We start from the raw sequence: 24,837 nt of genomic DNA, 5'->3' as shown, positions 1-24,837 counted from the left end.
GTGGGGGCGCCTGGGTGGCGCAGTCGGTTAAGCGTCCGACTTCAGCCAGGTCACGATCTCGCGGTCCGTGAGTTCGAGCCCCACATCAGGCTCTGGGCTGATGGCTCAGAGCCTGGAGCCTGTTTCCGATTTTGTGTCTCCCTCTCTCTCTGCCCCTCCCCCGTTCATGCTCTGTCTCTCTCTGTCCCAAAAATAAATAAACGTTGAAAAAAAAATTAAAAAAAAAAAAAGCATGCTGTGAGTTATATAGTCATTTGATTGCATTAAAAAGAGAATCCATTAAAATGTTCAATATGTCTTCTTCCCCACACTTCTACAATCTGTTCTTTAAAATCTTTAACTTTGCTCTCAGATAACCACAATTTTTAAGAAATTTTACAAACTTTACTGTTGATGTACAAATGGTTTTTAATAGCTCTGATTTAGTACGTACTTAAAAATTTCACTGTGCTGTCGTAACGATAGAAATTCATAAGTATCCTGTTTATCTTTCTTCCAGACAAGGTTTGAATATCAAATGAGCCTGGAACCCATTAAGCAGACTTGTTGTTCATCTCTGAAGCACAATTCATGCACAAAAGAAAACAAAAATGAGCCGTGTGGGGCTCGTTTTGGAACAGCTATTGCTGCTGTGAGAGACCTCAATCTTGATGGATTTGATGACATTGTGATAGGAGCTCCCCTGGAAGATGATCATGGGGGAGCCGTGTACATTTATCATGGGAGTGGCAAGACTATAAGGCAAGAGTATGCACAAGTAAGAAGTTCAGCCTACTATTCCCACCCTTAAACATTAAGCGGGTTCAATGCTAGGCTTGCTTCTTGTCTTGCTTCATGAGTTATTTATATTTTTTTCTTCTGACTCTATTGGAAAACTAGATTTAATTTCCTTTTAAGTTTTCTTTATAGAAGCATTTTTTTGTATTTTATCCTCGTTTCTATTTTTTTCTGCTTTTTCTTTTGCCATGGCTCCATGATCTGAGCTTTCAAAATGGTAAAAAACAAAAGAACACTTTATGATGACACTATTTAACATTTGCAATGTGCCTGATCCTAAACAGAGGTTACCACTTTCTTTTTATTTATTTTTTAAAAGCTTATTTATTTATTTTGAGAGAGAGAGAGAGAGAGAGCAAGCAGGTGAGGGGCAGAGAGCGAGGGAGAGAGAGGGAATCCAAAGCAGACTCTGTGCTGTCAACATGGTGCCCAACACGAGGCTTAAACCCATGAACCATGAGATCATGACCCGAGCCAAAATCAAGAGTTGGATGCCCAACTGACTGAGCCACTGAGGCACCCCAGAGGATACCACTTTCTAAATAAAAGAACAATAATGATATAATTTAGCCAATAAAGAAGATGAGATTATTGTATTTATATTCAGTATCCATGGTGTTGTAATGAAATTGCATTACATTTATATTTATGAATTAAATTAGTATATTTTCATCAAATGAATTTGTGTTCCTGAAGGTTTATAATTTCCTCACAAGTAATCCCTCCTGGAAGAAAATCTGAATAACTAAGCTTAACCTACAAGGGATTTTCTGTTGTTCTTGTTTAAATTTATTGTCAGTTAATGATTCTAATCCATAAATGTAATTTTTTCCTACATGAGCAAAATACAAATTTACAGAAGAGTTTAAAGGAATTCTTCTAATGTAATTGTCTGATTTTTAAGTAACCATGGTAGTTAGGCATTGAACTACTTATATAACATGAAAAGAAAATTGGGTCATCAATTATTTCTTTTTATATTTGACTGTTCTCTCCATACTGTAGTCAAGAGAATTCTCAAAATCCATTCATGTATTGTGAAGTTGTACTTAATTTTTCATAAAGCCATAATGATATTAATGAAACAATAAAGTAAAGGGCATGTTTCAGTAACAACACTTCCATCCATTCAGTAAGTTATTAGTTTCTTTCAAAGCAAATATTTCATGGTATTACTTAACTGAAAACAGACAATATTAACCACGGGAATGTGACACAATTAGGAATTGCAGGAAGGAGTTTCTTTCTTGTGTTCTACCACTTTATTCCTTCACTACTAATCCTGAAAATTCAGTGGAATGGCATTTGCAGTAGAAACAAGAGGATATTTAAATCACTAATAATAGGAATAGACTGTCATAAGAAATTTATTTTGTAAAATGGTGGCTAACTCAAGATGCAGCTTTAAATAACCACAAGAAAGAATATTAGAGTTGATTTTGCTTAATTATTGGAAAAACACTTTCCCAAGGATAAGTGAGGATGTGCTCACCTGTTTCCATGGTAACCAGAGGTGCTGCTTGTGTGGGGAATAATCCAGAATCAAACTGAATGAACTCCTCCAGAACCAATGAGGCTGATATCTCCTGATTTGTTTGCTGAAAACATAAGGAAATATTTCCCAATGAGCCACAAATATTTAAGCATGAAAAATGTTTCTATTGGTTTGCCTTGTTTGGCTTCTGAATTTATGGTTTTTAAGTGAAAAACAAGAGGATAAGAAGACCCCCAAGTTTAGGGAGGGTCTGTCAGTCCTTTCTTCTTGCTATCAGTTCTATGAAAATATTATCAGCTTAGGGGCCCCTGGATGGTTGAGCGTCCAACTCTCCATTTTAGCTCAGGTCATGATCCCAGGGTTGTGGGATTAAGCCCCGCGTCAGGCTCCTCCCTAAGTGTGTAGCCTGCTCAGGAATCTCCTCTGTCTCTCTCTGTCTCTCACTCTCCCTCTCTCTAAAATTAAAAATATATATGTTATCAGCTTGAGTCAAAGCTAAACCAGGAAGTACAACTTTTAAACACACTATGTATGGGTGTACACAGTGTGCACAAATCAATGTTCAAGAACTCCATATTCATTTGTGCCTATCGATTTTTATAGTGCCCTTGACCTTTAACAAAGAAGATCATATATTGGAAAATGTATCTGATGGAATGTGCTATTTATACCCAGCCCCCCAATTCTTTGACCCCTAAACTGACCCCTAGGACAAACTTCTACTCCCCCTCTTGCTTGTATGATGTGTTTTCAAGGTTCCAGTATCTTCAAATAACTCTGTGTTATGGGACTGAGTGGAAACTAGAAAGGAAGAGCCAGTTACTCACTAATGTTTTCCTTGAGCATTAGACAAGATGACGTTATATAATTTTTTTCTCTCTGGTGTCAGTGACCCTGAAATTATTTTGTCTGTACTATAAAAAGAACAACTTTTGGTAACATCTGAGTAATTCATCTTGTCTCCACATGAGGGGCTTCTTGGGCAGTTTTCCAAAAGGTCTTTAAATTTAATATTATGTTAACCAATCCAAGTTCTCAGATTTATTTAAAACTGTTTTTGAATATACTCTTCTGGCATAAAACCTCTCTGTTGGTACTTTCACAGCGTATTGCATCAGGTGGAGATGGCAAGACACTGAAATTTTTTGGCCAGTCTATCCATGGAGAAATGGATCTAAATGGGGACGGTCTGACTGATGTGACTATTGGGGGCCTTGGTGGTGCTGCCCTCTTCTGGTATGTATTTTAATAACATCCTATTAGTCATAACATTTCACAAATAGTTCCAGAGCTCGGTATGACTAGAGCTCATTCATACCAAATATTTTCCTTTATGCTCTGTTATTTAGATAAAAGTTATGTAGTTCAAGAAGCTGTAGAAGTCAATAAATCTTAAAAATAAAGAAACCATATTAAAGAAACAAATAGAATCAACCCTTAATTTGGGGTATCTATTATGTGCTCAGCACTAAGGTAGGTATTCTGTTTTAGGGAGCAGCATAGGAGAGAAAGAAGGCCTCATAGAGAATTATATAAATAAGAAACCATCCCTAACTTTGAGTTGTTCACAGACTTTTATGGTAATTGATTCTTCATTCTTCATTTACCTAATACATGTAATTAGACAATTGTACGTCATTGTCTGTATATACATTGTTGGTCAAGCATAGAAGCATCTTCAATGATATCTCTACTCAGCCTTTAAAATGTCTGCATCCTCAAATTAATTTCAGTTCATTCTAAAATTCTAGTCAATGGTCAGATATATACATATTAATACCATTTTACTTATTAACTTATTTATTGATAAAATAATTTATTGGGTAATGTCATTAATAACCCCATTTTAACTAGTTAAAAAACACAATTTCAAAAAGGGTTCTTTTGGGAGGAAAAGTGACTAAAAAATCAAGGATAATCTTAAGATAAATTTCGTGTGATAATTTTTTAAATGTTTCAAACTTCATTAAGAAATATAATTAAAAGGGCACCTGGGTGGCTCAACTGGCCAAGCATCTGACTCTTCATCTCAGCTCAGGTCATTATCTCCCAGTTTGTGAGATCGAGCCCCGCATCAGGCTCTGCACTGATGGCATGGAGCCTGCTTGGGATTCTGTCTCTCCTCTCTGCCCCTCTCCCCTGCTTGTGGCGCTCTCTCTGTCTCTCTCTCTCTCTCTCAAAATAAATAAACTTAAAAAAAGAAATTAAAAATACATACAATGGAAATATTTAATATAAAAAATATATTTATATTTATGCCATGTGCTTTGATGGCAAGTCCATATATTGATTCTTCCAAATCAATCATTAGTTTAAAGTAATTTAGATGGAAACAAATATCAATGGTCTTTTCCCCAAAAATATTATCTAGAAAAGTAGTGAAGATAGAGACCTGAAACTAGATGACTTTGTCATAATTTAAGATAACTAATTGCAACTATAATTACAATTTATAACATTGTAATAGCATTGTATGGTGACAGGTGACAATTGTACTTATTGTAGTGAGCGTAAGGTGATGAATATAATTGTTGAATCACTATGTTACACATTTGAAACTAATATAAAATTATATGTCAACTATAGTTCACCTTAAAAAACTCAAGGAAAAGAAACATTTTAAAAAGAGATACTGTTTAAGAACTAATGGCCAAATACAAATTGCATATTAAACTGTACGCAGATAATAACTATTATGTTAAGAAATGTTTGAACTGTACAGTGCGGGGGTGGGGGGTGAGAGGGAGAAAGAAAACTGTAAGGTGATGCCTAGGAAAGGAGAATGCCAGGCAGCAAGTAGCTGTGACTTTGGGATGACAGACCCAAAACCAGTTAAAATCACCAGTGTCAGCAACAAAGGGTATATTTACTTTTTGTATGAACTGGTAATCATGAATTAATTTATTATGATAACCTTAACTCAAACATATTTTTTGTATTCACTCTCATATTAAATATATATATATCTATTTTTATGTATATGCAATATGAATATATATGCAATATGCACATATATATGTATATATGCATACGTACATACAATAAGGGCAATTTTTACTCTCCAGTTTTGTTTCAAAGCCTTCTTACAAAGCTCTGAAGACTTACTTATGACCTCTTTTGCTGCCGGTCAGTGCTTTATCATTAATGGGCCAAAATGACAGAGTTGGGTCCCTCTCACTCCCAGCAGAATGGACCAAACCAGCATACAGGGACACAGAGACCAAGACTTCACAATGCTGAAGGAGGGATTGAGAGTGGATATAGATGGCAGGCAATAAACAGGCCCACCAGCAGTCAGGGACGTCCAGGAACAGATATTGAGAGCCCTATCATGTGGAATAGATTGCACCATAACCCCTTTAAAGACCTGGTTGGGGCAGAGAGATGTGCAGTGGGAAGCTTCTTCTTGGAGTATCCAAACTACTATGCAGGAAATTAGACATGCTCATTCATTGCTGGTGAAAGAGTAAACTGGTTAAAACACATTAGAAGGTATTTGCCAATAAGTGTTAAAAAGCCTTAAAATATTTACACTTTTTAACACAGAATTTAGTTCCTAAAATTAAAAAAAAAAAGAAGTTTTTAGTGTTTATTTAGTTTTGAGAGACAGAGAGAGATAGGGCATGAGTGGGGGAGGGGCAGAGAGAGAGGGAGACAAAGAATCCAAAGCAGGCTCCAGGCTCTGATCTGTCAGCACAGAGCACAATGCAGGGCTTGAACTCTGGAACTGCAAGATCATGACCTGAGCTGAAGTCAGACGCTTAACTGACTGAGCCACCCAGGCGTCCCAATTTCTGAAAAATTTTTAAAACTCTAATCTTTATCTAAGATATATAATCTTTAGAGCCATCACAGCACTGTGCTAGCAACTTTTTAAAAAACCAATTAGTACAGGAGTGCCTGGGTGGCTCAGTTTTTTCAGCGCCCAACTTGGGCTCAGGTCACGTTCTCCTGGTTTGTGAGTTTGAGCCCCACGTTGGGCTCTGTGCTGACAGCATGGATCCTGGCTCCTGCTTCAAATTCTGTATCTCCTCTCTCTGCTCCTCCCCTGCTCACTCTCTGTCTCTCTCTCTCTCTCTCTTTCAAAAATAAAAATAAACATTAAAAAAGCTTTTTTAAGAAAAAACAAATTAACACAAATGTACCATAAGAAAGGATTGAGTAAATAGGTTACAATACATGTGTATGCTGGAATAATTTATTGTCATTAAAAATAATGTTCCCAGAAAAATACAAATATTATAAGGCTGTTCATTATATCATGATAAGTTTTAAAAGTATGTATGGATACATATGTACATGCATGTGTGTGTATGTCTCTTTTTCCCACACACATACACACACACACATATCCATATCTATAGATAATATATTCTTCTGCAAAGAAAAAAAGCATATCAAATGTTAATGGTGATTATTGCTGAGTAGTAAAATTACAAGTGATTTCTGTTTTCTTTGTTTCCTTTTTTATGTTTCCATGTTTTCTTTGGGTAAAATGTTTTAAAAGAAAAGTAACTAGGGGTGCCTGGGTGGCGCAGTCGGTTAAGCGTCCGACTTCAGCCAGGTCACGATCTCGCAGTCCGTGAGTTCGAGCCCCGCGTCAGGCTCTGGGCTGATGGCTCAGAGCCTGGAGCCTGTTTCCGATTCTGTGTCTCCCTCTCTCTCTGCCCCTCCCCCGTTCATGCTCTGTCTCTCTCTGTCCCAAAAATAAATAAACGTTGAAAAAAAAATTAAAAAAAAAAAAAAAAGAAAAGTAACTATAGTTTTTTCAATGCAAAATCAAATCGGGGACCTATGTATTCACAAGCTACCTAGCTACAGGACCTGTACTTGTCTGTACAAGTATTACAGTGGACAGAAGCTGTCCGTGGGCCTTTGGACTCTTTCCAGATTGGAAACAAACTTGAAAATTCCCAAAATATGGTTTTGGTTCTGAAGTTGCATCTGAGCACTTGGTTCCATCTTTTTTCCATCACAAGAAAACAGATTTTTGGCTTATGAACTGTAAGGAATGAAAAATAATTTTCCTTCAACCTTCTAAGTTCTTGGCTGAGATCCCTGTTATAAAAGATTAATAAGAGAAAAATAGAGATTTATAAATTTGTATATCTCATGTATACATGGGAGATACCCAAAGAAAAATGAGTAATTCCTTGAGGTGGTTTAGAATTCAGACTTAAATCCATTTTATTTATTTTTTAAGTTTATTTATTTATTTTGAGAGAGAGATTATAGGAGAGGCAGAGAGAGAAGGAGAGAGACAGAATCCCAAGCAGGCTCTGCACTGTAAACATGGAGCCCGATGTGGGGCTGGAACTCATGAACCATGAGATCATGACCTGAGTTGAAATCAAGAGTCAGACGCTTAACCAACTGAGCCACCCAGGAACCCCAGACTTAAATATCATTTTAATAGAGACAAGAGAGAAGGTATGTAGGCCTCTACGGGGAGAGTAAATGATTTTTAAGAAAAATGAGTGGGCCTTGGAAAAAATAAATGGGTGATATGATAGTTTGTGACCAAGTTCACACTGTGACCAGTGTGGTGTCTCTTATGTTGTGATAAGAGTCAGTCCTCTCTGGTTGATGAACTCGAGTTGAGTTCCTTTTTGGAGTATTTATCTTTAGGTAGAAGGAAATTTCAGAGAAAGCTGCTTCCTGTATTTACTGTTTATCAAGTGCCTATAGCTCAAAATGATCAATATACCAAAGTGATATGTTTTGGGGTGACATGTCCTAAACTCCTGTAATCACATTTTGGGGTGGCATATTCTCCTACCATTTAGCACCAGAAGTTGAAGATGGTTCCAAAACATCCTGATGGTGTCCTCGGAACCTCATATACCACCTATTCTGTATCAAAAACTCACCAAAGAAATGGAGTCCTGAGAGGCCAACCATACACAAAGAAGAATCCCCATCAGTGCATTCACACTGCACTGGCATAGTGATGGCATTCATTAAATGTGACAGTATGTGAGCAGTCATCACCGTTTATGTTTGTAGGTCCCGAGATGTGGCTGTAGTTAAAGTGACCATGAATTTTGAACCCAATAAAGTGAATATCCAAAAGAAAAACTGCCATGTGGAAGGAAAGGAAACAGTATGCATAAATGCTACAGTGTGTTTTGATGTGAAATTAAAGTCCAAAGAAGACAGAATTTATACAGCTGGTGAGTATAATATGTATACCAAGTACTTTGGGGCAGGAGGACAATACATTTGCTCCCACATCAGGAAATCCAGTAAGATATTGTATTTCCTCTGTGATAGGGATCTGCATTTCACCCTTGCCCCTGTGAACATGCTGAACCTTGAAAAAAAAAATCTACTGAAGAAAGAATATGTTATGGAACCCAGTAAGTTCTGTAGCAGACACTGTATGGTTATATGCAATGGCCTCAACAGTCCATGGTTCCCCTCTGGCTCTCCCCTTTACCGCAAACAACCAGGTACTAAAAACAGTAATAATAATACAAGTTTGGAGATTAGAGTTTGGAAACTGGGCTCCAGAGGAGCCCAGTTTTCCTTCCTGTGGGTTTTCACAAACCCTGTCTTCCTTCTTCTGCCCCCTCTTTGGTAAGACTGATATTGCAGGGGACCTGAATGCTTTCCGCCCCCACCTGACTGAGGTTTCTTTGCTCTACTCAGAAGGTGACCCTGGCTTTTGAGAATCAGACATGCTCCATGTGTGAGTTCTCAGGCACAGCCTGGGTGTCTCCTCCTCCCTACACGCACACTTCCTAAGGTGTTTTTTTAAAGATATTAAAACGTGTTAGATTCAAAACTGTGGAGGCCATTGGCTGCAAAAGAGTAGTTTACTCCACAAACCAAGGGTAAGTGAAATACGAAAAATCATTAATCCTTAAAATCTGTTTTTCTTAGTTTGCTCTACATGTGCATAATTATGCTCTGTAATGGTCCTCTGATTAGAAGATAATTAGCTATAGGAGTGTAAAATAATGATTTACATTTTCATATACAATATTATTTCAGTCTCATTTGATTTCTGTACAGTAACTAAGGGTTCAAATGAGTAGGATTGTTGCCTTTTTAGAAAGTGTAAGGTTTAACTTGTTTTTTTTTATTTTGGTACACCTATTTTCTTAAACTTATTTTACTATGTGCTTTGAACATAATCTAAAATGACCTTTTCACAAAATAGGTAAAAATTCATTAGTGTATTTTTTGTGTGTGTCTTTTGAAATATATTCAATATTCTAAGCAGGACTTCAACATTGCTGAACTAAAAATAATAATAATAATTTAAGTGAAAACCCAGTAAACACATGCATGGTCAGGAATTAGTTGATATGTAAGTGTACACGTATGTGTGTGTGCATATGTACATATACATTATGAAATAAGTGTAATTAAACATTAAAAGCAGAGTGAACTCCAAAGGTGGTTCTGTAGAGTTCCTAAAGATTATCTTTGTGACTGTGAGTACCATTGTACTACAGTAATGGGGATAAGCTGAATAATAGAAACTATTTGTTGATTGATTGCTCACAAGGTTTTTCTATAATGCTAATTTAATGAACTGGACCATATGAAAGTTACCCCAAGTAAATGTTTCTTGTCATTTTTTTTCCCAGATATACAGTACCGTGTCACACTAGATTCACTAAGACAGATATCACGAAGTTTTTTCTCTGGAACTCAAGAAAGAAAGATTCAAAGAAACATCACAGTTCAAGAATCAGAATGCACTAAGCTTTCCTTCTACATGTTGGCAAGTAAATCATATGTTATAGTTGCTTTATTCCAAATCAAGAATAAAGCACAGATGTCTTATTTCAAGTCAGCCGTATTATTTTATTTTGGAGTGCACATCACAAAGTAACCTTCATTTTATTTGGTCACTTTTATCAGAAAATCACAGACCTGATCTTCTCATTTCCAAATACATTTCATAAGACTATCTTTTATCTTCCCTGTGTGTATGTTATCAGATACCCATATATTATGGAATAGCAAAAGGCACAGTGCACTGGTTGATAAGAGACCTTCTGCCTTCATTCACTTACTCATTTCTTGTATCCATTCATTTATTCTTTCAACTTGAAAACATCATTTAACTTTTGTGGGCCTCATCTGTCAAATGTAGATAAGTGGCTACATGCCCTGAAAACTCTTGGGCCATATGCTTTCCCGGGTCCCTTCTCATCCACTGAATTTTGTATGTTGCTCTTTGACTTTAAATTGAAGGGGAAAAAAATCTGTTATTTTTTATTTCATGATAACCTAAGTTTCTTTATGATACCTAAGTTTCTTTCTATTACAGTGATGAGGGAGCCTTAGAAAGCAAATTCTTAATCTCCAGAGATGGCTAGGAAGCCCTTTTGAACCATTTAAAATGCATTTTATTGAGTCGTTGTATAAATGGGGAACATTCCCAATAAGGGCAGGAGTTTCTTAAACATTTTCTTATAATGTACATGGTACTTAAAAAAAGAGAGAGAGAGACAGAGTGAGAGAAGAATGGATATTATGAGAAGACACTGATTTTAGTGACTGAGACAGACCTGGAGCTTGTACATGATCTTGGAATTTTAAAGGAAACAGGCCAGGTTTCTCCCACCTTTGACTTATTTCTGTATTGTTGATGTATTCATATTCTACATGTTTAAAATATTATAGTTGGGGTAGGGAAGTGACAGAAAACATGCCCTGCTGGTGTACTGTATTTCTCCTCAGTGATTTTCAAGTTAATATTCCCCACGACATACATTGAAATTAATTTATCTGTCAACACTAATATCAATCTATAATCAGAAAAAACAATTGGAGTTATCCTCCTATCTATTTCATCAGAACTGAGCGTTTAGGAGTTCGAACTTGTATAAAATCCGAAAGGGCGTGAAACCAGATGTGGCACCACCTCCAACCTAATAGAAGCAACTGTAGTATATATTTGTCCAAAATTTAGAATCTAGCTATGCCTGTGCACTATGTGTGAACCAGTTTCAAAATTTCCAAAATTTTTTTGCATTTAAATGGATACTTTAACATTTATTCCAGAGTCAGGCAGGATGGAATTTATAGCAAGGCTTCCTCACATTCCAAGTGATTTTCACCAGCTTGTTTAGTCTCTTAGAGGCCCAGTTTTTCAAATGTAAAATAATGACTATAAGAGTCATTCATCTTGGAGGATGTTGAAATACTTCTCAATAATGTCTGTAAAGTTCATAATTCTGGACATGCCATAAATAATGGCCATTGCTGATGATAGTATAAAACAATATTGATTGCATTCATACTACTTACATATCACTTTATATTATGAAATTCTTACAACTCCAGGCATATATTATGCTAATTAAATTCAACTCAATTTAAATAAAGTTTGCTCTTTTGAAGTTGGGAGACTTTCCTGGAAGTATTACATGACAATTTTTAGCCTAAGGTCTCAAGAGAAAAGATATTGTTATGCAAAGTACGGCACACCCGATCACTCCAGCAGGGCTCCCTAAGAAGCTAGAGGTGAATCAACTGGTCATACTCTGAAGCCTGTGCATTCCAGCCATGTCCCTTATCAAGGCAGAAGGCCACCTCTCTCCAGTGAAGCAAGAGGAAAGAAGCCATGACAAGGTCAGAGCATCCAGTAATGTGATACCAATGATAAAGTATTTTATGTTTCAACCTATAGGACAAGCATGACTTTCGGGACTCTGTGAGGATAACTTTGGATTTTAATCTTACTGATCCAGAAAACGGGCCTGTTCTTGATGATTCCCTACCAAATTCAGTACATGAATATGTAAGTCAAATTTTTTAAAATTCAGAATACGTATATGTAAATATACTTGGGGAGAGAAACCTGTAACACACAGACATACACACACAACCCTAAATCATTTTTTTTTTTTACAAAAGGAATGAGACTCTTTTAGACTTTTCTCAACTCTTCTACTTCCTATTGTTGGAGCTCAAGGGAACTTATAAATACCACCTATTTTTTTTTTTTTTATCTCTCCTGAATTTAAGACCAATAGAAAGAAAGACATGGGTTGGCCTACTGGAACTCCCTTTGTTACCAACAAACACTGAGTGGCAGGGCTTGGTTTCAGCATACTGGGTGTCTTCCTACTGAACAAGGCTTAGACCACAGATTACCAAATATATCATCAGCAGTGCTCATCAATCTCAGGCCTTTTTCGTGTGGGCTCACCTCATAAAACTTGCAGAATGGAGATATAGAGCAAGAATGTATGCTTTCCATGGGCACACTGCTGCCCCAAGAGCAGGAGAGACAGGAAGGGACTGAGCTGTGTTCACCATGTTCCTGCTTCCAAATTCACAAAATCTGGTGTCCCACCCCTGAGGAGTAAGTGAGCAAGTAGAAGGATGGGGTAGCACCAATGGAGGAGACATTAAGGATGGGGAATTAGTTTTCCCCATACCCATATCTTTCACTCTCCCTTTCTTCCTTTCAAATATATTTACTGTGTGTCTTACATGTACCAGACTTCAGAGCTTACAGACCAACCCAGGAAACAAGTATTAGGTGGGAAGTAAAGCATGTGCTCTGGAGGAGAACTTCATTGTTCTCTGGGAACTTTTGCCTAGGCAGAGAGCCAGGGGGTGCTCTCCTGAAGCTGTGATATTTAAATTGAGATCTGAAGCATAGGAGGATTTTCCATCCTATTCAGGGGAGTGGAGGGAGCAGTGTTTCATGCACAGGGATATGTGTAAAAGTTCTGAGGCATAAAGGAACTAAACTAAACTCTCTAGTGTGGCTGAAGCTAAAGAGCAAGGGGGGAAGGTGATATGGGATGAGGTGGGAGGCATAGGCAGGAACCAGATCATTCAGGACTTTGTGCTACTGCACAGATATTTTGAAGAGCAATAGAATGCTATGGATGCCTTTAATTGGTTCAGTGATAGCACTGGATTTGTATTTTTTTCAGGATTACTCCAGCTGCAGTGTGGAAAATGATTGAAGGGAAATGATTGGAATTAGAGTGGGTGCAGGAGACCACTTAGGAAGCTGTTGCATTAGTTCAGGGAGGAAATAAGGATGACTAGACTAGAGGTGATGGTAACTAGAGGTGAGAAGATAGTTGGAAGATACTTAGAAGAAAGGTAGAATGGATAGCTCTTAATGAAGGTTTGGATAACGGCATGTGACTAATGAGACGAGGAGTCAGGGAAAGCTCCCAGTTATGTGGCTTGACCATTTTCTACCCTCTGACTGAGCTCTGTTACATTCCTAAGTATTTGATTCTTTTCAATAGGAAATCTCATAATCATAGTTGAGCATTAAAGTATTCTCTCATAGATTTGGATCTTAGAGTACTTGACTTGATTTTCTTGAAACTGTTCTAGTCTGGCAGACTAAAGCCAGTGAAAAACATCTGTGAAAACTGCATTATTTAAAGGACTAGAGGAATTTATATCCAGAAGTTTATTATTTTTCCCTATAAATTATAGGAATAAATCTAAAATTCCTTATGATTTCTGCAGTGGAATCTGTCCTCTTTGTGCTTAACTAAGTTTGGCAATATGTTTTCTCTTCTCAGCAAGTTAATAATTAATCTTCAATCATGCTTAACTAAATTTCAAAAAATACTTTTCTGTGACCATTTCAGATTCCCTTTGCCAAAGATTGTGGAAACAAGGAAAAATGTATCTCGGACCTCGCCCTGCAAGTATCCACCACAGCAAAGGGCCTGCTTATTGTCAGGTCCCACAATGACAAATTCAATGTTAGTCTCACAGTCAAAAACAAAAAGGACAGTGCCTATAACACCAGAACCATAGTGCATTATTCTCCAAACCTAATTTTTTCAGGAATTGAGGTAAACTTTTAGTTTTATGTTTGTCTATTCATATAATCATTATTAAGTCTACTTTTCCTGCTACTGAACTAATTGTTTTAGAAGAACTAATAATTGGGTTTAGAAGAACAGAGAGCATTTTGTAAAAATTAGTACTCACAAATGGTGAAAGTGCCAAACTTTTTTTAAAAAGATTTTGTTTTGATAGATTTCTGTAGAGATCTGTGACTCTTTTCAGATTCAGTATGAGGCGAGGATCCCTGTGATGCAGCAAAATCATGTTTCATGGAGGCATTATGCAGTGAAATTGAGACTAAGTCAAGGAAAAATATCAAAATAACAATCAAAGTCAAATAGTTTAATAGACGTACAGAGAGAGTAATGCATGCATGGAACAAAAAAAAAACCCATGTTTACATAAAGAAACATCAAGATACCATTTTTCATTTTCTATGTAAAATCCTTACATTGTTAAAAGAGGTGGTAACTTGTAATGTCTCATTGTCATGACAGAATATTTATCTTGGCAATAACATAGCTGCACAAGATGCTATATCAGGAATAATAATGAGCACTTCCAAATTTGAACTTTTCTTTTAATTCTTATCTCTGAATTAATCCCCTTTAAGATTCTGTTTATGTATGAATTAGTAATATATGTGATTCATATTAAAAACCAGTACCCTTATTAATATAATATTAAAACTCCATTGTCTAATTTCTGTAAATTCAGACTTTCACTGATATGTCTCTCCATTTATTAGGATATCATTTAAGGACATGATGACTAACAGAGCTTAAAAATATGTCCTTCATTACTACCACATATTTTAGATTCAGTCAAGAATGTTAATTATAAATCCAAATGTGCAAAGTGATACTGGGAAAATATTACCACTGAATTTTTTTCTGGAAAGGGGACTATATTAAAAATTATTGCCAGTATTCTCTTCAACTGACTTCATGGCCTCGGTAGAGAGGCCTCTACATCTTTTAACAGTAACAACAATAATAATAATAATGACAGTCTTTTCTTGAGTCATATTATATTCCAGACACTGTTCTCAGGGTCCCACTTATTCAATTCTCATTAAGCAAATAGGTATTATTGTACTACAGAGATTCTAATAAAATCTCTTTCTGTCATGTTTTAACCTTTCTATAACTGCATTTTACAGTTGATATGTTTATTTAGCTGGCAGCATTATTTTTCCTTCTTATTGGTACACAAAATAATGGTGAGTCTCAGTGGCATTTCCAATTTGATGAAATAGAGTATCACTAGCCTCACCTGACAGAAAATCAGGCTCAGAGAAGTGAGGAGTCTTGGCAAGGAGAAAGCTAACAGTGATGGAGTCAGAATTTAAATTCTGGGGGTCTCACATCAGAGCTCATGGTCTTACCACTTCACTGAACTCTTCTTATGATAGGTATTCACTGTGGGCTTCCATGTGGCCAAGTAATATGTGTGGATTATTTAGTCATCTGTGCAGTACATGCTGTTAGTACCTACATTTTACATTGGAAAGTCTAGACAGGATAAGATGTGATGTGCATTGTCCCTCAGTTTCCCTTAACTTACATGATGTTTTCAGATTTTCCATGGATGGTGAGACAGGTGATCACAGAATAATGTGACTCTCCCAACTAAATTGAGGGACAGATCTTAGCAAGGCAGAATCCAAGGCATACCTGGAAAAATTCTAGAAAACCAAGTTCCAGTATTTCACCTGTGTGTCTGCTCTAATTCTGTTTACTCTTTCTTCCAAGGCTATCCAAAAAGACAGTTGTGAGTCCAATCATAATCTCACGTGTAAAATTAGATATCCCTTCCTGAGAAGAGAAGAAGAGGTAAGCAGATTATAAAACATACATGTGGCAATTTGATATGAAAAATACCGTGTTCAAAGTGAAATATATAAATCCCTCTAATGGTATTTTAGCCTGATATAGATGAGAAGTTTGAGTTCACAATATTGAGATATTGGAATCAAAAGTCAATTATGGCATGAATCAAACTCAAATATTAAAACCAAATTAAACATTTATACTTAATAATTTATCTGATAGTAGTAGGCTTTTCTGGCCTGTAGAAAAAACGAATCTTTCAAACAGGTTGGTTTAGAACTTTGTATAGAATTTTTTTTTCATTTCTCTCTTTTTTAATAATATCCTCACTGAGATATAATTCATGTACCATAAAATTCACTCATTCAAGTGTACAATTCAGTGTGTTTTTATATATTCACTGGATAGTGAATTGTACAGCCATCACCACAATCGATGTTAAAACATTTTCACATCTCCAAAAGAAACTCTGTACACCTTACCAATTACTTGTCTTTTTTCTCCTCCACTCCTTCCCCCAACCTCAGGCAACCACTAACCTACTTTCTTTATGGATTTGTCTGTCCTGGACATTTCTTATAAATAGAATCATATATTCTGTGGTCATTTGTGACTGGCTTTTTTCACTTAGCATGATGTTTTCAAGGCTCATCCATGTATCAGTAGTTCCTTTTCATTTCCAAATAATATTCCATTTTGTGGATGTATCCTATTTTATTTAGCCATCTATCAGGTGATGGGCATTTGTTTCTACTTTTTGGCTAGTATGAATAATACTATGAATATTTGTGCACAGGTTGTGGTGTGGGCATATGTTTTTCAGTTCTCTTTGGGTGGAATTCCTGGGTTATATGATAATTACATATAACATTTTGAGAAACTGGAAAACTGTTTTCCAAAGTGACTGCACCATTTTTCATTCCTATCAGAGATGTATGTGTTTCTCAACATTGTTATCACCTATCTTTTTAATTATAGCCCTCCTAGTGGGTGTGAGGTAGTATCTCATTGTCGTTTTGATCTGCATTTCCTTAATGGCTAATGATGTTGAGCATCTTTTCATGTGCTTACTGACTGTGCATATATCTTCTTTGGACAGATATCTATTCAGATCCTTTACTTATATTTCAATTGGGATGTCTTTATTACTGAGTTATAAGAGCTCTTCATGTATTCTGCATTCAAGTCACTTATCAGATATATGATTTGTAAATATTTTCTCCCATTCTGTTGTCTTTTCACTTTCTTGATGATGTCTTTTGAAACACAGAAGTTTTTAACCTTGATGAAGTCCGATTAATGTATTTATTCTTTTGTCACTTGTGCTTTGCTAACCCAAGATCAAAAGATTTACTCCTATGTTTCTTTCCAGGAGCTGTATACTTTTAGCTCTTACATTTTGGTCTATGATCCATTTTGATTAAATTCTGTGTATGGTGTAAGAAAGAAAGAGTCCAACTTCATTTTTTGTGTGTGTGTATTAAGTTGCCCCACACCATCTGTTGAAAAGGTTATTCATTCCCCCATTGTCTTGGCACTTTTATTGAAAGTCTGTTTATTTTTTGACTCAATTGTATTCATTGATCTATATGTCTATCTTTATGTCAGTACACATGTTTTGTTTTGTATTTATTTATTTATTTATTTATTTATTTATTTATTTTTATTTATTTTGAGAGAAAGAGCATCAGCAGGGGAGGGGCAGAGAGAGGGAGAGAGAGAATCCCAAGCAGGCTCTGTGCTGTCAGCCTGACGCAGGGCTCAAACTCACGTACCGTGAGATTTTGACCTGAGCCGAAATCAAGAGCTGGACGCTCAACTGACTGAGCCACCCAAGTGCCCCATTTTGTTTTGTTTTTGAATGTTTATTTATTTATTTTGAGAGAGAGAAAGAGAGAGAGAGCATGTGCATGTGTGTGTGAGTGGGGGAGGGGCAGAGAGAGAGGGAGACAGAGAATGCCAAGCAGGCTTTAAGCTCAGCACAGAGCCTGATGGGAGGCTGGTTCTCACAACTGACCATGAGATCACCACCTGAGCCAAAATCAAGAGTCAGACGCTTAACCGACTGAGGCACCCCAGCTAGGCACCCTTGTTAGTGCACACTGTTTTTATTACTATAACTTCTTGGTAAGTTTTGAAACCTGAAAATGTAAGTCTTTTAGCTATGTTCTCTTTTTCAAAATTGTTTTGCTCTTCCAGTCCCCTGTATTTTCATTTGGAATTGAGGGTCAGCTTGTCATTTTCTAAAAAAAAAAAAAAAAAAAAAAAAAGCCAGCTAGGAGTTTGATAGGAATTACATTGAATCTGTGTATCAATTTGGGAAGTATTGCCATCTTAAAAATATTAAGTCTTTGATCCATTACCATGGGATGTCTTTCTATTTATTTAGATATTTAATTATTTTCAAAAATGCTTTCTATTTTTCAGAATACAACTTTTGCACTTCCTTTGTTAAATATATTTCTAAGCATTTTATTCTTTTTAATGTGTTTTGGATGAAATTCTTTTCTTAAATTTGTCTTCAGATTATTTATTGCTAATGTATAGAAATATGAATGATTTTTAAATACTAATCTTTTATCCTGAAATCTTGCTGAAATTATTTATTAGTTCTAATAGTTCTTTAGAGGATTCCATAGGATATTCTATATACAAGATCATGTCATCTGCAAATAGAAGCACTCTTTTTTTTCTTACCTAAATGCCCTGGCTAGAACCTACAGTAGTAGTTGAACACAAGTGAGGAGAGTGCCTTCATGTCTTTTTAAAGACCATATTCATTTCCATGAAAAACAGAGAATAATTATTTCATTTAATGATAAACAACATATTTGCATATATTTTCATTGAAAGTTGCTTTTCAGTATGAATATTTCCTCCTCCGTTCATATGGAGTTAATGAGGGAAATATTTAGTCAAAGTGATTGAGATAAGAAGATACTTTACTTACATGCCTTAGTCTTAAAAAAGGGAGAGCGAGAGAAATACTATCCCAAATACTTATTTCAGCTTCTTTACATTATAATATTTTGTAATATAAGACTTCAAAACAGATCTTTGTCATCTTTATCGCACATCCTAAGAAGTTGATAAACGGAGTTGGACATCTGGAAATGGCACATATATAACAAAGTCACTTAGCTTTTCTTTTGCAAATGAGAATTATGAAAGGCCTTTTCCCTTGACACATGTGGCATGGCTACTGGTGATTGAAGAAACTACAAATGACTGTAATTATCATTGAATTCTATAAATCAGTTTAGCTATGAAACTAACTAGATGTGCCAGTTTACTTTTGGAATCTATTTCTTCACTATCCCAAATAAAATTTACTGTGAAATTGCATTTCTTCCCTATCAATCCATAAAGCATATATCATATTTGAAAAAGTACACCCATAATTTCCATTTTTACATGGAAATAGTGAATGTCGACTCATGTCTACACTTTCCCCTGACCACTTTAATTAACCATAGAATTATGTCCATTTCTTAAAGAATAATGACATGGAAATAAAAATGTTACATTTCAGCCATTTAGAGATATTGATTGCAATCTTAATTATTTCTCAAGCATTTTTTTTCTTTCTTTAGAAATTCCTTGCTAAAAGCTCAAACCAAAGTTTCTCATGCCATCAATAGAGAAATGGGAAGATAATTTTCAAGTAATTTTTGCATGGGCTTTGCACTTAGAATATACTTTGATTTCAAAATCTATATTTATAGTTTAAGCATTTCAGTATCAGGTCAAAATGGAATGGGCACCTTCTTTAGCCTTACTTTTCTGCTAGCATCCTTCCTAGTTCTGAAGACTCATAAAAAATTCCAAGACTTATATGTGCACACCAGTCAGGGAGCTAAGGAAAAGCAGAACAAAAAGGAGCTCACTGAGAGACTTTGGCAGTTTGACCCTTTGTAAAGTATTGTAGTTCAAGCCCACCCAATAAAGCTTCTATTGGAATTATGATTGCTACTTCAAAGCAAGAAGAAAACAGCAGAGCTGAAGATTCTTTTAAAAAATGTTTTTTAATGTAGCTCAAAATATATGTGAGAGAAGAAAGTACAGAAGAAAACTCCACACATATATGGTACAACCATACAAATCTCATGACACCTGAATTCTAGTCATCCCTTCTATGAATGAGCCTAAATTGATTAAAAGAGCTTTAAAATCAAAGTTTAAAAGTACATGTATATCTTGTTCAATTTTTGAGATTTGATGAGGTTTTATTTTATAAGGTAAGATTTTGTAAATAACTTTATAATTTGAGTCTAAGTAATATCATTAATGTAATTAAACATTTTAATCAATGTAAACATTCTACTTCTTTATCTGCTACTAAACTAAAAATATTTTTATTTCATAGGTTACTTTCAAAATATTATTTCAGTTTAACACATCTTATCTCATGGAAAATGTGACCATTCATTTAAGTGCAACCAGGTTAGTCGATATGTATGCATGACTGTATGTGTTATAAGTATATAATTTCTTCCATGTATTTAGAATATTTTGCTTTATAGATTCACTGGAACTTACAACTTTTATGAGGATCAGTAAAAGTAGAAGGCAATGAACCCCTTTAGTTAACAAAAACATCCTTATGAATAATTAAAAATAAAGAAATTTTTATTTAATGGAACTAATACCCCTAACTAGATTAAGCCATTGGTCTAGGACCTGTAAAACGTATTGTAATCATACATCACTTATATCTGCCAAATTTCATTTAAATTTATTTAGAAGTTTACGGGATTGCTAATTTAATTTTTACTGGCAGCCCATAGAGTCAACTGAATCGTTAGATGTCCTTAAAGGCTCTTTTTTTTTTTTAAGTTTATTTTATTTGTTTAGAGAGAGAGCACATGAATGGGGAAGGGACAGAGAGAGAGGGAGAGAGAGAATCCCAAGCAGGCTCCATGCTGTCAGCTTGGAGCCCGACACAGGGCTTGATCCTACAAACCATCAGATCATGACCTGAACTGAAATCAAGAATCAGACGTTTAACCCACTGAATCACCCAGGCACACCTAGACTTAAAGTTTTATGATACCTTTTTGTAGTTTAATATATTTTATACAAAGAAGTCAGAGCTTCTGAAAGATATCATAGAATACCCAGACTAAAAATGAAAGGTTCATGAGGAAATTGAAATAGTGTCTTAAGTTTCTTCTAAGTGTAATCATCCACTGGACCATAAACTTGAGATAAAGTTCTATCTTTTGTTGCTTTACTCCCCAGTAACTAGCATGATCCCTCATACTGAATTAATATAGAGTGAATGAATAAGTGAGAAAATAATGTGTAAATGAATTCTGTATGCTCAGTTTAACTCAACAAATATTTATTTGACATCTATGGACAAGGTATTAAATTAGTCCACAATAGGGAATATAAAAATTAATATGGGCATGAACCTCCTCATAGGGTGAAAATTATAGCAGGGCACTGAGACTAGTATATAAATTATTATAATATAGGGTAGAACAAGGAAAATTCATTCAAAAAATGTAAACCATGTATCAGAAATTTTAAACAGAGGTTGAAATTATATCTACTGGGCAATGAGACCCCAAGAAAACTTTATCAAGACGATTGTAATCGAGAAAGACCTTAAAGGGTGGGTAGCAATTCACAGAGAGGTTGGTAAATAGAATTAGGTAGAGCATTTTAGACAAAATATAGAGCTTGAGCAAAAACTCAAAAATGAACCACTAGATCTATTGGTGGAATGCTAGATAATCCATTGTAGCTCACATATAGAGAATACATAAAGGAGTAACAGAAGATAAACAGAAGGTGTGCATTTTACCATGTTGTGGTAATGTGTGTTGAAATGTATTGAAATGTCAGGATGAGGCATTTTTTCTTAACTGAGCAAGTCCTAAGAAGCCAGAAAAGTTTTTGAGGGGTGAAGTCATATATACAGAACTGTTTCTTAGGAAGATTAATTTAGCTACAGCAGGGAACAGGTGGGAGAAGAGGAGACCATCCATAGCAAAAGCCCAGTCACATAAATATCTATTACCCAAAGCAAGGTGCTGCCTTCACTGCCCTTCAGCTCGCACAAAGCCACTTAATACACTTGGGAATAGCAGAGCCATTAAAATGTCCTTGTTGTCCATTCTGTGGGACCAGACGCTAGGTGCTTGGTCACTCGGTAGAGGGGGTATGTGATAAAAATAATGAAATCTAACTCTCATTAGATATTTCTTACATCTAGGCACAATGTTAAGCACTTGGCACTTATTATAATCATTTATTTATTGATAAATCCCTGTTTTATAGATGAAGAAACCTTGGCAAAGAAAGATTAAATAATTTTAAGAAACCTTGGCAAAGAGAGATTAAAGTGTGTTAATGTTCGAGAACAATCCCATGCACTCTGGCCCCAGAGCCAGTGTTGGTAACTGTTACATACCTCACATGTGTTTTTTTTTAATACAGGGGAGTATGAGATACGCATATGTATGTATAAACATACATATGTGTTTACATAATACATAATTGAAATGACAACTTAAATCAAGGGAATAAATATATTCTGAACAAATAACATAAGCATCAAGCAATAAGCACAGAAAGACTATTAAAAGAAGATCAAAGATTTTATATTGACTCTCCACCATGTGACCCTAGTTGAGTCTTTTGGTGAGGTCCTTGTCTATAAAGAATAAATAAGAATCACTTGTATGATTCGTGTTAAAAACACAAATTCCTAGGCCCCAACTCAGATCTACTAAATCTGTATTTCAAGAAGAGAAACCCAATAATCTGTGTATTTAACAATTGACCCAAGGATATTTATCATAATCCTTCTAAAGAAGTTTGAGAAACCTTGGACTAAATTGGTGTAGTTTTCAACCCAAGCTGCAGCTCAGAATCAGCTTAGGAAATTTAATAATACCCACCCCCCTCCCCACCCTGGTTTAAAAATGACAACAACAACAGAAACAAGAATTCTATCCTTGGGGCGCCTGGGTGGCTCAGTTGGTTAAGCGTCCGACTTCGGCTCAGGTAATGATCTCACGGTCCATGAGTTCAAGCCCCGCATCGGGCTCTGTGCTGACAGATCAGAGCCTGGAGCCTGCTTCAGATTCTGTGTCTCCCTCTCTCCTGACCCTCCCCCACTTGCACTCTGTCTCTTCCTGTCTCTAAAAAATGAATAAACATTAAAAAAAATTTTTTTAAGAATTCTACCTGTTTATCCTTTTATTTAGTTGCCAAAATAAACTTCCCTTTCAAATGCTCAGAAATGTCTCTAAATAGTCAATGGTTTAATGATTTGTCCAAATGTGCTGTGTATTTCCTAGTGACAGTGAAGAGCCTCCTGAAGCCCTTTTTGATAATGAAGTTAATATTTCTATCCCAGTAAAATATGAAGTTGGACTTCAGTTTTACAGGTAGGAGGAAACTGCATTTTTATGTTGATGTCAGTCTACAAACCCAGTGGTTTTCAAAGTGTGGTCTCTGGCCAAGGGCATCAGAAGCACCTGGAAACTTGTTAGAAAGGCAGATTCTTAGCCCCACCCCAATCCACTGAATCAGAAACTCTGGGGCCCAGAAATCTGTGTCAAACAAGCCCTCCAGGTAATTCTCCTGCACTCAAAAGTCAGAGGCCAAGCCTACTAAATAATTTTAAATGTGAGGTGCTAATGATCCTGGATTACATTAGCAGTCCAGTCTTCTGTCATAAATGCAAGCTGCAGATCTAGAAGTACGTCACAAATGGCACTGTTCTTCGAGGGCACCAGCATGTTTCTTGACCATCGTTTCTCATTGTGAGGGATCTAGTCAGCCTGCCCATTCTGGACACACAAGATTAAATCATTTCTCATTGACAAGAGCTGTTTATTTCTTGCATTATTCTAAACTGTCCTTTCCCCTAAGAACTTCTGATCTATCCAAACACAAATCGTATTGGCAAAATTTCCCACTATAATTTCTCTTGCTTAAGCAAGACTCCAAGCTCCTGTTAAATAAATATGTGCAATGTATACAGAAAGTGTAAGTATATGATTCTTATATTTTCACAGTTTAGTGTAAAATTCTGATCATTTTATTAATTTATTTTCTATGGTACTTTGCTTTTTCTGATAACAAACAACAAAAATGTGAGGATTATAGGATATACACATAAATTTTGTGTATATTACTTAGCCTCCGAATTCTATTTGCTGTTTTCTATCTTGCTGTTACCACTTCTCTTGGTACAATGATTTTCCAAGAATTTTTCATTTTATTAAAATAGAATTTTGGCAAATACCTATTTGTTTTATTATACTAAATTCCACCAAGTTCATCCAAAGAACATGGAGAATTTTATGGAAAAGATTGAATTTTTAAGTTTGGCAGTAATATAGGACTTTAATGTAAAAAGGTTAACAATTTTTTAAATCTATTTAAATTTCAGCACTATGAAAAATACCAACTTTTAGTCTCATTATTCACTAAATGTAAATGATATTAGTGAATTAGTGGAAACTTTATACTTGGTAACAATGAAACTTTCAGTTTAAAAACTGTATATATTTTAGCATTTTAAGACCAAATAAACATTAGTGATTATTGAGTGAAATTATATAATCTTTCTCATCCTCCTCAAAGATTTAATTTTAGGTTTCAGAGTAGAAGAATTTGCCTCAAATTTGAAATTTCTACAAGTACTTTTTGTGGGATTACCTAGTATAAAGAAAAAGAATGAGGTCAAATAAAAGTTAAGCTTTGTTGTGTTTTGTTTTTCTTCTTTCAATTAATTCTCAGCTCTGCGAGTGAATACCATATTTCAATTGCGGCCAATGAGACAGTCCCTGAAGTTATTAATTCTACTGAGGACATTGGAAATGAAATTAATGTCTTCTACTTGGTAAGAAATTACCTCTAAATTAGTATAGTAAAGGAATAATTTGTAAGTTTATAAATTAAAGTATTAAC

At 35.5% G+C, this 24,837-nt stretch overlaps 1 protein-coding gene across 1 annotated transcript in view; it reads left to right on the top strand.

Annotated features, from left to right (window-relative positions):
• The window catches only part of ITGA1 (integrin subunit alpha 1), a 142,339-nt gene that overhangs the window by 101,213 nt on the left and 16,289 nt on the right, over positions 1 to 24,837 (top strand). Inside the window, exons 14-23 of the mRNA XM_047092774.1 lie at positions 500 to 757; positions 3,378 to 3,508; positions 8,279 to 8,445; positions 9,871 to 10,007; positions 11,925 to 12,035; positions 13,867 to 14,076; positions 15,826 to 15,906; positions 20,270 to 20,346; positions 23,217 to 23,306; positions 24,667 to 24,769. Coding sequence (XP_046948730.1) covers positions 500 to 757; positions 3,378 to 3,508; positions 8,279 to 8,445; positions 9,871 to 10,007; positions 11,925 to 12,035; positions 13,867 to 14,076; positions 15,826 to 15,906; positions 20,270 to 20,346; positions 23,217 to 23,306; positions 24,667 to 24,769 — 1,365 coding nt within the window. The remainder of the gene's footprint in view (positions 1 to 499; positions 758 to 3,377; positions 3,509 to 8,278; positions 8,446 to 9,870; positions 10,008 to 11,924; positions 12,036 to 13,866; positions 14,077 to 15,825; positions 15,907 to 20,269; positions 20,347 to 23,216; positions 23,307 to 24,666; positions 24,770 to 24,837) is intronic.

Source organism: Lynx rufus, unplaced genomic scaffold (genome assembly GCF_022079265.1).
Source record: "Lynx rufus isolate CCGP_SWC_20201006 ecotype Redwood Valley unplaced genomic scaffold, mLynRuf1.p SCAF_1, whole genome shotgun sequence".
NCBI lineage: Eukaryota > Metazoa > Chordata > Mammalia > Carnivora > Felidae > Lynx > Lynx rufus.
Note: the sequence above shows the minus strand (reverse complement) of the source record. Positions and strands in the feature narration are given on the sequence as shown.